The following is a 13,481-nucleotide window of genomic DNA, read 5'->3' as shown; positions in this document are numbered from 1 at the left end:
AACATACTCTACCTTAACCTGTTCAACCAGGTAACATACTTTACCTTAACCTGTTCAACCAGGTAACATACTCTACCTTAACCTGTTCAACCATGTAACATACTCTACCTTAATAACCTGTTCAACCAGGTAACATACTCTACCTTAATAACCTGTTCAACAAGGTAACATACTCTACCTTAATAACCTGTTCAACCAGGTAACATACTCTACCTTAACCTGTTCAACCAGGTAACATACTCTACCTTAACCTGTTCAACCAGGTAACATACTCTACCTTAACCTGTTCAACCAGGTAACATACTTTACCTTAACCTGTTCAACCATGTAACATACTCTACCTTAATAACCTATTCAACCAGGTAACATACTCTACCTTACCCTGTTCAAACAGGTAACATACTCTACCTTAACCTGTTCAACCATGTAACATACTCTACCTTAATAACCTGTTCAACCAGGTAACATACTCTACCTTACCCTGTTCAACCAGGTAACATACTGTACCTTAATAACCTGTTCAACCAGGTAACATACTCTACCTTAATAACCTGTTCAACCAGGTAACATACTCTACCTTACCCTGTTCAAACAGGTAACATACTCTACCTTAATAACCTGTTCAACCAGGTAACATACTCTACCTTAACCTGTTCAACCAGGTAACATACTTTACCTTAACCTGTTCAACCAGGTAACATACTCTACCTTAACCTGTTCAACCATGTAACATACTTACCTTAACCTGTTCAACCAGGTAACATACTCTACCTTTAACCTGTTCAACCATGGTAACATACTCTACCTTAATAACCTGTTCAACCAGGTAACATACTCTACCTTACCCTGTTCAAACAGGTAACATACTCTACCTTAATAACCTGTTCAACCAGGTAACATACTCTACCTTAATAACCTGTTCAACCAGGTAACATACTCTACCTTAATAACCTGTTCAACCAGGTAACATACTCTACCTTAATAACCTGTTCAACCAGGTAACATACTCTACCTTAACCTGTTCAACCAGGTAACATACTCTACCTTAATAACCTCTTCAACCAGGTAACATACTCTACCTTAACCTGTTCAACCAGGTAACATACTCTACCTTAACCTGTTCAACCAGGTAACATACTCTACCTTAATAACCTGTTCAACCAGGTAACATACTCTACCTTAATAACATGTTCAACCAGGTAACATACTCTACCTTAACCTGTTCAACAGGTAACATACTCTACCTTAATAACCTGTTCAACCAGGTAACATACTCTACCTTAACCTGTTCAACAAGGTAACATACTCTACCTTAATAACCTGTTCAACAGGTAACATACTCTACCTTAACCTGTTCAACCAGGTAACATACTCTACCTTAACCTGTTCAACCAGGTAACATACTTTACCTTAACCTGTTCAACCAGGTAACATACTCTACCTTAACCTGTTCAACCATGTAACATACTCTACCTTAATAACCTGTTCAACCAGGTAACATACTCTACCTTAATAACCTGTTCAACCAGGTAACATACTCTACCTTAACCTGTTCAACCAGGTAACATACTCTACCTTAACCTGTTCAACCAGGTAACATACTCTACCTTAACCTGTTCAACCAGGTAACATACTTTACCTTTAACCTGTTCAACCATGTAACCATAACTACTCTACCTTAATAACCTATTCAACCAGGTAACATACTCTACCTTACCCTGTTCAAACAGGTAACATACTCTACCTTAACCTGTTCAACCATGTAACATACTCTACCTTAATAACCTGTTCAACCAGGTAACATACTCTACCTTACCCTGTTCAACCAGGTAACATACTGTACCTTAATAACCTGTTCAACCAGGTAACATACTCTACCTTAATAACCTGTTCAACCAGGTAACATACTCTACCTTACCCTGTTCAAACAGGTAACATACTCTACCTTAATAACCTGTTCAACCAGGTAACATACTCTACCTTAATAACCTGTTCAACCAGGTAACATACTCTACCTTAACCTGTTCAACCAGGTAACATACTTTACCTTAACCTGTTCAACCAGGTAACATACTCTACCTTAACCTGTTCAACCATGTAACATACTCTACCTTAATAACCTGTTCAACCAGGTAACATACTCTACTTTAACCTGTTCAACCAGGTAACATACTCTACCTTAATAACCTGTTCAACCAGGTAACATACTCTACCTTACCCTGTTCAAACAGGTAACATACTCTACCTTAATAACCTGTTCAACCAGGTAACATACTCTACCTTAATAACCTGTTCAACCAGGTAACATACTCTACCTTAATAACCTGTTCAACCAGGTAACATACTCTACCTTAATAACCTGTTCAACCAGGTAACATACTCTACCTTATGGAGTAGGTTTATGTTTATATGCTCTCAACTACGGAGTGAGAGACTGGAACGATTGTTTGTATATCAGCCCCCGTTGTTTATAAAGTGCCTGTGTGCAGAGATTCCCTAGCTATATTTACTAGCTATATTTACTAGCTGTGTTTACTAGCTGTGTTTACTAGCTGTGTTTACTAGCTATATTTACTAGCTATATTTACTAGCTGTGTTTACTAGCTGTGTTTACTGTTGGCTTGTGTGGAATGTGGAACTTTATGTTCTTTTAATGCTGTTGTAGATTGTAGAAGACTTCCTTTGAGATATATTGTTTGTGTGTGCGTGTGTGTGTCGTGTGTGTGTGGTTTGTGTGTGTGTGTGTGTGTGTGTGTGTGTGTGTGTGTGTGTGTGTGTGTGTGTGTGTGTGTGTGTGTGTGAACCTCCCTGTAGGTGTGGAGCAACTTCCTGGCCATATTCTCTCCCGAGTACCGTCGCACCACTCTCATGATGATGGCTGTGTGGTTCTCTATGTCGTTCAGGTAAAGTCAAGCTCCCAAAATTGTTTTCAGATAATATACAGCCAAAGTTAGATCCGCATAGAAGGAATTAATGGTATAATAAACTAACTTGATTTCTTGTTTAGATTTTTAGATTATTTGTGTTCTAGTATTGTATTCGCGAGGCATTCTGCTGCACTGTTGGGGCTAGTAACATAAGCATTTCACTGCACCTGCTATAACACCTGCAAATCTGCGTATGTGACCAACACACTTTGATTAGATGTTGTCTGTCTCAAGTGAAAATGTAGTTTTACATCACTGATATTGATGATGTAGTTCGTGTCCTATCCCTTCTAAGTGGATTATGTTAAGTATATCATCATGATCCCTACGTCTGTCTTAACATCCATCTCCCTTCTCTCCCTCAGTTACTATGGGCTGACGGTGTGGTTCCCTGACATGATCAAGTATCTCCAGAAGCAGGAGTACTCCTCGCGCACCAAGGTCTTCATCAAGGAGAAGGTGGAGCACGTCACCTTCAACTTCACCCTGGAGAACCAGGTGCACCGCAACGGAGAGTACTTCAACAACAAGTGGGTCCCCCTTTCCCTCTTCCCTCATCAGTGTTGTCATAGGAATACAGCAGGGTACCAAGCCATTCATACAGGAAATAGGTCAATGGTCTATCAGTCATTCTGATGTTAAAACAAACTCTTTCTCTGTCTCTCACACTCTCTCTCTCTGTCCCGATCTCTCTCTCTGTCTCTCTATCTCTCTGTCAGGTTTATGAATCTGAAGATGAAGTCCATGGTGTTCGAGGATTCTCTGTTTGAGGAGTGCTACTTTGAAGACATCACCTCCAGCAACACCTTCTTCAAGAACTGCACCTTTATTGCTACCCTCTTCTACAACACAGGTCTGCTGATGAGAGTGTTGTATCAGTGTTTGTTGGAATTATAAGTTGTGTATGTCTTGTTTTGGGGTTTTCCTTCATTAACTCATCTCAGTACTGTAATCTCAATCGTGTTAGTGGCTTCTGTGTTTGATTGAGAGAGAAAATACAATTGTCTTCCATATTTTGTCTACGGAGCTAAAAATGTCTCACGTTGTTCATATAGATCTTATGCATTTCTTACTAAGGTGTTCAACCTCTCTTACAGAAACAGAGCCAGAAACAGAGCAGAGAATCAGCTCCAATTATATGCTTCACACAAGACAAAATGGCTCAATTACCGTCACTCTACTCCCTGGCCCTGTAACATATTGTAGCAATGCCGACAGAGAGAGGTATCCTAGCAACACAGACCCAAATCCTATTTGACTTCAGCCTGCATATTACATAACTGTCAGTCATCTCAAACTGAATGATAGATTTCTCCAGAACAAAAAGCAGCCTGCACAAGAAGATGATTCATCTGTATGGCTGATGACAAAAGATGGGTAATATTGATGAGCTTGAAGTCCTCTCGATCCAGCGGCAGAATCCAATTTCATCTCTGACATTACACACTCGACGATAGGAACCTACTATCAGCTAAACACAAGCCTATAATGGCTTAGCCTCTCTCTCTCTCTCTTTCTCTCTCTCTTTCTCTCTCTCTCTCTCTTTCTCTCTCTCTCAAGACGTTACCAGAGCGCACGATAGGGACTATCTAAACGCCTCCCTCTCGTTCTGTTAGGTGTTTGTCCATCATTAGACTAGTCAAGCAATCACTCTGCTGCTATCAGTGCCATGCAGGAGCTACTCATTTGAATTTGAGTTAGAAACTAATTTCACTGCTTTTTATTTAGTTCTTAATCCCTCTGTGATTTCCCACTAAGAGCTAGAAGCTGCTAGATTGTTGCCATAGTGCAGAATGTTAACCCACTATGGGAACAACCACATGATGGATTTATGCTGAGAAGTACAGCAGAGCAAAACCTAGAGATTGGAGGTCAGAGGTTAGGCTTGGACACTATGGACAAACCGTTCTCTTATGTACAGTAGAATAAAGAATTCAGTATTATGAATGTATTTTATTGAGTAACTCATTGAATAGGCCCTAGATATGTGAACCTTAGGCCCCAGTTCATATTCTGTCGTTCATCCGTTAGAATGACTGTGGTTTATGGTACTGTGTTCATATGAAATAGCTGAAACTAAAGATCAGAGCAGTACAGAATGCATTAAAGTCTATCCCTACATTGAATCTATTTAACCACAATTCTCGTCAATACACCCCCTCTCCCCTCTCTCCCCACCTTCTCTCCCCACCTTCTCTCCCCTGCAGATCTGTTCAAGTACAGGCTGATCAACAGCAAACTGGTCAACAGCACCTTCCTGCACAACAAGGAGGGCTGCATGCTTAGCGACTTCAGCGACGAGAACAGTGCCTACATGATTTACTTTGTCAGCTTCCTGGGCACCCTGGCCGTGTTGCCTGGCAACATTGTGTCGGCGCTGCTCATGGACAAGATTGGACGGCTGAGGATGTTGGGTAATAGAGCGAGGAGTGGCACAGTGTCGTCACGGCTACAATGGTGTCATGTGATTTTGCACCGTACTGTTGGTGCATGTCTTCGACACATAGAGATCACTTTCTAGCGGACCAAACTAATGCACAGTACACTGTGGCCTGAGCCAGTTATCACTTTGTTTTCTAATATTTTTAAAAATGTTTTTTAATTTCCCACTAAGAGCTAGAAAACAAAATGTTGTCTGTTTAAAACCTATGGTAAATTGGGCAGAATTTCCTGTCTCACAACGGCCAAAATGGATTCAGCAAGAATAGCAGGCATATTAAATGACATATTCATAGATTCACTCATTTTCCCTCTCTTCTTCTCTCCTTCTCCCCTTCCCCCCTCCCTCTCTCTACCCCTCCTTACCCCATATCTCCCTCCCTTTCCCTTCCTCCCCATCTCTTTCCCTCCTCTCCTCTCCTCTCGCTCTCCAGCGGGCTCCAGTGTGATCTCTTGTGTCAGCTGTTTCTTCCTGTCGTTCGGCAACAGCGAGTCGGCCATGATCGCTCTGCTCTGTTTGTTCGGGGGCATCAGCATCGCCTCCTGGAATGCCCTGGACGTGCTGACGGTGGAGCTCTACCCCTCTGACAAGAGGTAGGAAACCCCAACCAGAGAGCCACACCAAAACCTTGGCACTGTGGAAGGTTGTAGCTTCCAGGGTTTACTGGCAAAAGTGGTGCCTTGATGTGATTGGCTACACTAGATGGAGGCAAATGGAGGAAGTAGTACTGTGTAAGAGCATCGGTGGTAGTGGTGTGTGAGACTGGGTGGGAATCCTTACTGCCACCCCATGGCTGAGTGAACACTGCACTGCCTCAACCAACCTATACTAAAAAATCCTGTATATCCCAGTAAACTGGGTTGACTGAAACATTTCTGGCCATTTCAAAACTCTGAGATCTCATCATAGCAGACTGGCTGTTCGTTATTATTAACGGAGTTCTAGCCCTGAATGCTGATTGGCTGGCAGCCGTGGTATATCAGACCGTATACCATGGGTATGACAAAACATTTTTTTTACTGCTCTAATTATGTCGGTAACCAGTTTATAAAGGCAATAAGGCACCTCAGGGGTTTGTGGTAAATGGTCAATATACCACACCCCCCATACCTCATTGCTTAATAATATCTGACCATGATTAAATATTATTTTCCAATTTCAGAAAGAGTAGTAGCGCTCCCTATCTGGCTGAACAATCCTCCTGCAGGTGTTACATTATGAGTTCAATCTGAGACTGTTTGAATAGAGGTCATTATGGAACTGACTGATCTTCCTCTCTCCTCCCAGATGCACAGCGTTTGGTTTTCTAAACGCCCTCTGTAAGCTGGCAGCCGTGTTGGGCATCAGCATCTTCACCTCTTTCGTGGGCATTACCAAGGCTGTGCCCATCCTGTTCGCCTCCGGGGCGCTTGCAGCGGGCAGCTTCCTGGCGTTCAAGCTGCCGGAGACACGGGGCCAGGTGCTGCAATAATGTGGCCACACCCCTAGGGGGCAACGTGGGGGGCCGGAATGAGTAAGCCACACTGTGAACAACAAGCAGCCCAAGAAACCCCTAAACTCTGCCCTGTACGCCCCATTGAAGTCACAGCCTATTCACAGGAATTAGTTCAATGCAGATGCTGCACAGATCTACTAAGTTGTAAATATTGTGGATTGCCTGATATTGGATGTACTGTTTAGATAGACACATCTCTATACTACTAAGATCTGTGGAACTGTGCTGCCGCTGCTTGACATTGATCCCCATGAATATGCTGTGAGTTGGTCGAGGAAGGGAAGTGCAACCAAACTCTGCCCCTAGACCAACAGAAGCTGTTCCAACTTTAATGCTTGTTCAGTGCAATCTTAATCACTGAGTGCATGTGTTTAGGAGGGTTGAGGAACTAGTTTAGATTCAGGTCCCCAAAATGAAGACAGATTTATGGGGTTATGGGGTAGGGACATGGGGTCTAGTTTATGAGCCATGCCAATAGCCCGTAATAGAAATGACCACTAGCCATCCGATCTGTATTCAGACCAATTTCTCCGATAAGCTCAGCTCACCTCCCATCTACGTACATGTGTCTACATTGTTATGGGAGAACGTCAGTCAAAAATGACGTGTTAGGCCTTGATTTGAACCATTTTTGACTTAATGGGTAAACCAAAACATTTGGTTAAACCAAGGCCTCTCCTCATTATCATACCTTCCAAGGTCTTGTGTTTATTTTATGTACAAAATAACTGCCATTTTATAGATGCTAGAACATTCTAGGTTGACTTTTCATTATGGTTTGAATGAGACTGTTGACAAACGTGATCTGTTGAGCTTTTTCCCTTTAAAACATTCTTTCTAGCCGTTCTATCTCAGTCAATCATAAACAGTCACTCAAATCAATCCTTCAATCTCCATTTCTGACTGTATTGTTCTCCATGTACATTTTAGAACAACACTTTTGTTCAAACATTCCACGTTTAAAGCACAAATGTTTGCGGGTGCAAATACGACTCTTGTCACAACTTGTTACAATATTTATTACTATTGTTACGTTTTAAACAAAGGTTTAAAATCCCACAGTTCAATCGGCATTCTTGCTTCATATATCCTGTAGTAACAAATGCCTTCTTTGTTCCATCTGTCTTAGGCATTATGTTTTGCTCTTACAAAATGTGTTTTTGGAAAGTGGTATGCATGTAACTAAGTATGTAAGTGAATTCATGGACAGTTTGCTAGAAAGATGGAACACGATATGCAAGTGGCATTGAAGTGTATCATGTTACTTTTACATCAATAAGTCAGATGTTAGATGTTATATCCATGTCCTTTTCACGAGAGAAATCACACTGCCTTTGATATCATTCGGCTGTTCTAACATTGACCTTGGATTTCTGGAACATTCTCGCATCCCTTAAACACATCAAACCATTTTAATGTGCACAACTGAAACATCCGTTTTCATTTTTGTGTGATATTTCGATATAGGAACTAGATGTTAAAAGTGGAGCGAAAATCTTCAAAATAATGAAGTTGAAAAGACACAAAGGTATGGAAAGGATATACTAAACTTCAGTGAAACATTGTGATATATTTTCAGTAGATTTAAATTGATATTTGTTTTGAGTTTGAAATACATTTAGATATATTTACTTTTGGTGCAATATATGTGTTTCAAAAGAGACTATAGTGGTAAGCACTTATATGTCATTAAACACTAACATGTACGTCATAGCCCATTTCTTATTCTGAGTATAATTCTGATATGGGTGTGAGAATGTGCTTGTTTGCCTGTGCAATATTGAACTTTGACCTGCAATATTGATGACTCTTTTGTGGATTCTTGATAGCTTGTTTATTAGTTGTTTTATTCGATACTTGGAGTATGATTAACTGATGTGGCGATACAAGTAAAAGATGCTTTATTGATCGGATGATCAAAATGAGAATTCAAACTCAATGAGACGGAGAACATTATTGGATGCTATTGGGAAACATTTCACCGAGCATTGAAATAGAAGTAGTATAACTTTCCTTTGGTTTCCACCCTTGAAGCTTAGAACATCATGCTATATGGGTACATTTAACATGTTACACACCTCCGCTGAGGTTTTTAATCGTACATGATAGACTAGGACTAAACACTCTGCTAAGGGCAGTGTCCTCATGGGATATCTGATCCATAGATTTCCTGTACATTGGTTTGGTACCAAAACACATTTCCATTCCCCTTATAGCTAGCACATTGATCATGTGCGGTATGTTCACAATTGCATGTTACAAAGAATCGAACAGAGAAAAGCAACAAGCACTGATTCAGCAACAAAGGAAATGATCATAAACTGCCATTTTTTTAGGATAGCAGCCATATGTAGACTTAACAGAATTCTAGATAAAGACTAATCCATTGCACTAAATGTACCTAGCTGTACATGCACAGTTGTTAATGCCTTGCATTCTTCAAAAGACCAAAACCTTTGTGACATAAAATATATCAGTAGCTAGCACATGAAGGGTAACTGAAGGTGACGTATGCACAACAACTGCTTACAAGTGACCACTTTAAGACAGTAGCCAAATGAATCATTGGTTCCAAATGAGTCATGCATGCAGTTGTGAACCGCACACAAAATAATCAGTATACATTGATTTACAGTTGTCACAGTTGACTATTTATTGACATAGCAACCTCTCACTTTACTTTGTGTTTACATGACCATAAACTAGCATATTCCACACAATTGACATGCATTAGTCTACACACCCAAACCTTTCACTGATGGTTTAGTGACTGCCGATCTATAAGTGTGCCATGAGTAACTTCTCATTTATTATTGCCAAATATTTTTGTATGTCTTAAGTTTATACTATGTCATAAAAAAAAACTGGAATATAGATTTAAATATGTAAATTAAAATACATGAAATATAACATAGATCATTAATAAATATTATAGGTCTTTATAACCTTTGACCCCTTGAAAATATTCCTGTAGTAGGGGGAGCAGTTTTTATAAACTGATCTGGGACGTGGATGGCCAGTCTGTCGGAAAGTACATTTGTTAACAATTCCTCTAAGTAGCAGAGTAATCTTAAAAGATTCCATTTGTTATTGAAGAATCAGCATTGCAGCATGTGTCTGATCTGTGTTTCCATATCCTATCTGTTTGTTGTCCTAATTATACCGCCCATGAAATGATAAACAAGGATGTCAATATTATTGTTGTATAGTACGAGATGGAACGCTGTGAAATGCTCAACTATCTATTTACTCTCTCAGTGAACCAGTTCAGGATATTTTAAGTCAAGATTGTTTCTAGTACCTGTAGTTGCATATTTTCAATTCTGTTACAGGGTTTTTTTGTATTCTTAACTTGTTGCTCGGTCAACGGTCAATCATGAGTGCAAAAACGTAATTATAGCAATAAGTGTTTGATTATTTGTATTTTATCTCTCCCCAAAACACTACTGGGAAATTAAGCACATTATATGCTGGGCCTTTTCCACTGAAATGCTGTGTGTTGGCTTCTACTAAATGGGACTGAATGGCTAATATTTACTTCTAAAACTACCCCTAGGTCTTTCAGGCTTTTGTCAATAAGAATATATTGTGATTAATTCATGTAACAGAGAATTTATCACTGTCATTGTACTGTGCTGTAGAATCTGTAGTTGTTTGTATGTAAGTATAGATCATAGTATTAGGAATTACAACACTCTATACATGTGGAACCATAAATAAAATACAAAGGACAAAAAAACTGTGTAAAGTGTAAATGACAGAATACTATTATATGTTGTCTTTGATTTTGTGTATTTTGTAAATGAGAATGGAATATAAGTAAATACATCAAAATAAATACTACTGGTTATGAAGAATACTTAAATGTTACAACGTCATGATTCTGTTATAAAGTTTGTGTGTGAGATTTTTTCTTATCTCTTGTCTATGTTTATTTATTTGCACTGTTGTGCAATTGACATTTTCAGAACTGCAATGGATAGCAAAGAAAAATAAACTACTGTCCTAATGATGAAACACTTGTAATTATTTAATTTACCGAATTGATCATCAATGATATAATGGATTTCTTGATTTATGTGCCTAGGGGTCAGAACAGCATCCCACTGGGAACAGATGTCAATCTTATTCCACGTTGGTTCAATGTAATTTCACCAACAGGCATGATAGCTCATTTAGATTTTTAAAAACTTTGCAACAAACCTCCACCAGTACTAGATTTACTAGCCTACAAAGACTACAATTTACTGCTGAAATATGAGTCCCAGGCCGTCTACAAAGACTACAATTCAAACAAAGACTACAAGTCCCAGGCGGGCCAAAGCAGTCAGCACTTCCTGTGTACGTTGGAAAACCGAGGACACTGTGAAAAGGTAGGTAACTAATACATGTATTACAACTCACTTTGGGTTATTACAGCTTTGATCATTTATTAATAACAACCCAAACTAGCGAAGGTACTATTCGAGGCTACGAAATGCAGTCAATGTGGCTGTGATTACTGCAAGAAGCTTGCTAGCCAGTTAGATAACGTTAGCTAGCTAACGTAGCTAGTTATAGTATGTTGTGGAAGAAATTAGCAAACGTCGTTGCTCAGCATTGCGTTTTCATGTATCTAAAGAACATCGATGTTGTAGCTATAGCTAACAGATACTGTAGCTATGTAAAGCAGAGTCTGCTGTAAAATAGCTAGCTTAACAGCAGATAGCGAGCTACTGAATGCAAGCTACAGTGGTTCCAAAAGGGTTATTCGGCTGTCCCCATAGGATAATCCTTTTTGGTTCCAGGTAGTGCCCTATTTGGTTCAAAGTAGAACCCTTTTAGGTTCCATGTAGAACCCATTCCACAGACTGGACAGCCAAATAACCCTTTTAGGTTCTAGATAACACCTTTTTTTCTAAGATTGTAACTTCTGAACCTGAAGAGAGACCACTTCTTCATTGCAGGCTTTCTACAGTCGTCGCCTTCCCCAAAATCCTTTGAATGCTGCCCAGTGTTCTCCGCTGTGCCTGTCCAATCTCCACCACCCTCGCCTTCACCAGGCCCTTAGCCCACTTCAGACCCCACATGGCTCCTTATCCCAACCGCCCCGTGGAGGGGGCCATACGGACCAAGCTCACCCAGCAGTTGGAGCCAGAACACCTGGAAGTCCACAATGAGAGCCACATGCACGCCGTGCCCCCTGGATCCGAGTCCCACTTCAGAGTTCTGGTGGTCAGCCCACGCTTCGACGGCCTCTCCCTGCTACAGCGCCACCGCCTTGTCAATGAGACCCTAGCCGAGGAGCTGAAGAGCTGTGTCCACGCGCTGGCCATCCAGGCCAAGACACCCCTGCAGTGGGGCAGCAACCCCAGCATAGCCAAGAGCCCACCCTGCATGGGAGGATCCAAGGGGGACCACACGGTGGAGGAGAAACTCAAGGCTGGACGGGACTGACCAGCGAAACTCAGCAGTCATCAACCCTGGTTCTAGAGAGTTAACAGCCTGTGCAGGCTTTGGTTCCAGCACTAACTCATCTATTAAAATGTGTTGTCTGTTCAATACCTTGATAAATTTAATCAGGTCTGGAACAAAAGCCTGAACGCCCCATATGCCTGCAGTTGAAGAGGGTGTCAATTAACATTGTTGTAAACTAGTGTGATATCATTTCAATACTGCTTGAGAGATTGTTTCTAAATGAGCAGCATCGCTTCGGTCTCTTGGCAGTTTAATTCAAGAACAGTTTGGTTTTAGATTAGACTCTTGCATTTTAGTGGCCATCACTAGAATACCTCAAGATCTTGTAGTTCAGTAGCATGTGGTACATTGAACTATATGATATGAAGTGATGGAGTGTCTGTTTTGTCTGAAAATACAATGTCTTGTATGTGAGGTCAGAAGTACACGAAGTCGAGACAGAATAAAGAATATGGTTTCTCAAGGTGCATTGGGGCAGTTTTGTGGTTAGCATTATTCCCCCCCCCCCAAAGGGCTTGGGTGTCTGCTAATAAAAATACATATTTGATGACATTTTGCTTGTAATGTTTTTGTTTTGCATGCTACCTTTGAATACACATCTGCAATATAGGTTTTAAAACGTGCTGTGTTTTGATTTTGAAACAGAACAGTAAGTGTAGTACTAGTGGTACCACATGAGGGCAGTATGTGCAAATGTTCTGTTGATGTGAAGTACAGAGTTGATGGAATGATGACACATGGCTTCGTTATTTTCCTATGACACTGCCTTTCATCAATTCTTCAATACGGTAATTATTAAATCCAATACTTTTTATTTCATTTCTCACCATACCAAAATGTCAGTGTCATAGCAACAGGGGATAATCACTCAAATTGTAGAATATAAAGTGTTGGTTAATAGGTGTGGTCAAACTCGATTGTCTTAACTCACATACAGGGTGTATCACAGTTCACTTACTTCGTTATCAATTTGACTTATTAGCCTGTCTTTTCTAATTATTGTGGATGGCTTGGGGCCAGACGACAGGGTGAAAGATGTTGGTGGTTCTCAGAATGACATGTCCTAACCCCTTCATGGCCGTGTGTCTCTATTTCTGTCTCGGCTGTATGTGTCAACGTGAAGGTCCTCTTGTCCTACCCTCAACCCCAGGACCTGTCAAAA

General features: G+C 40.5%; 2 protein-coding genes across 2 annotated transcripts in view; both read left to right on the top strand.

Annotated features, from left to right (window-relative positions):
- Positions 1-10,879, top strand: part of LOC115142237 (synaptic vesicle glycoprotein 2A-like) — a 48,674-nt gene extending 37,795 nt beyond the window's left edge. The window contains exons 8-13 of the mRNA XM_065000077.1: positions 2,815-2,903; positions 3,293-3,457; positions 3,647-3,780; positions 5,135-5,341; positions 5,801-5,960; positions 6,655-10,879. Of these exons, the coding sequence (XP_064856149.1) occupies positions 2,815-2,903; positions 3,293-3,457; positions 3,647-3,780; positions 5,135-5,341; positions 5,801-5,960; positions 6,655-6,838 (939 nt within the window). The 3' untranslated portion in view covers positions 6,839-10,879. The remainder of the gene's footprint in view (positions 1-2,814; positions 2,904-3,292; positions 3,458-3,646; positions 3,781-5,134; positions 5,342-5,800; positions 5,961-6,654) is intronic.
- Positions 10,880-11,141: 262 nt separating this feature from the next.
- On the top strand, positions 11,142-12,871 carry bola1 (bolA family member 1). The gene is made up of 2 exons (XM_029679722.2): positions 11,142-11,235; positions 11,809-12,871. The coding sequence occupies exon 2, from the start codon at positions 11,846-11,848 to the stop codon at positions 12,296-12,298; it is 453 nt and encodes a 150-aa protein (XP_029535582.1). The 5' UTR covers positions 11,142-11,235; positions 11,809-11,845; the 3' UTR covers positions 12,299-12,871.
- Positions 12,872-13,481: the final 610 nt, after the last annotated feature.

The sequence above is a fragment of the Oncorhynchus nerka genome, linkage group LG14, assembly GCF_034236695.1.
Source record: "Oncorhynchus nerka isolate Pitt River linkage group LG14, Oner_Uvic_2.0, whole genome shotgun sequence".
Classification (NCBI taxonomy): domain Eukaryota; kingdom Metazoa; phylum Chordata; class Actinopteri; order Salmoniformes; family Salmonidae; genus Oncorhynchus; species Oncorhynchus nerka.
This window is presented reverse-complemented; position numbering and strand designations above follow the sequence as displayed.

Bases quoted from the DNA above. Each gene is read 5' to 3' on its own strand.
- bola1 (XM_029679722.2), top strand. From the start codon at position 11,846: ATGCTGCCCAGTGTTCTCCGCTGTGCCTGTCCAATCTCCACCACCCTC.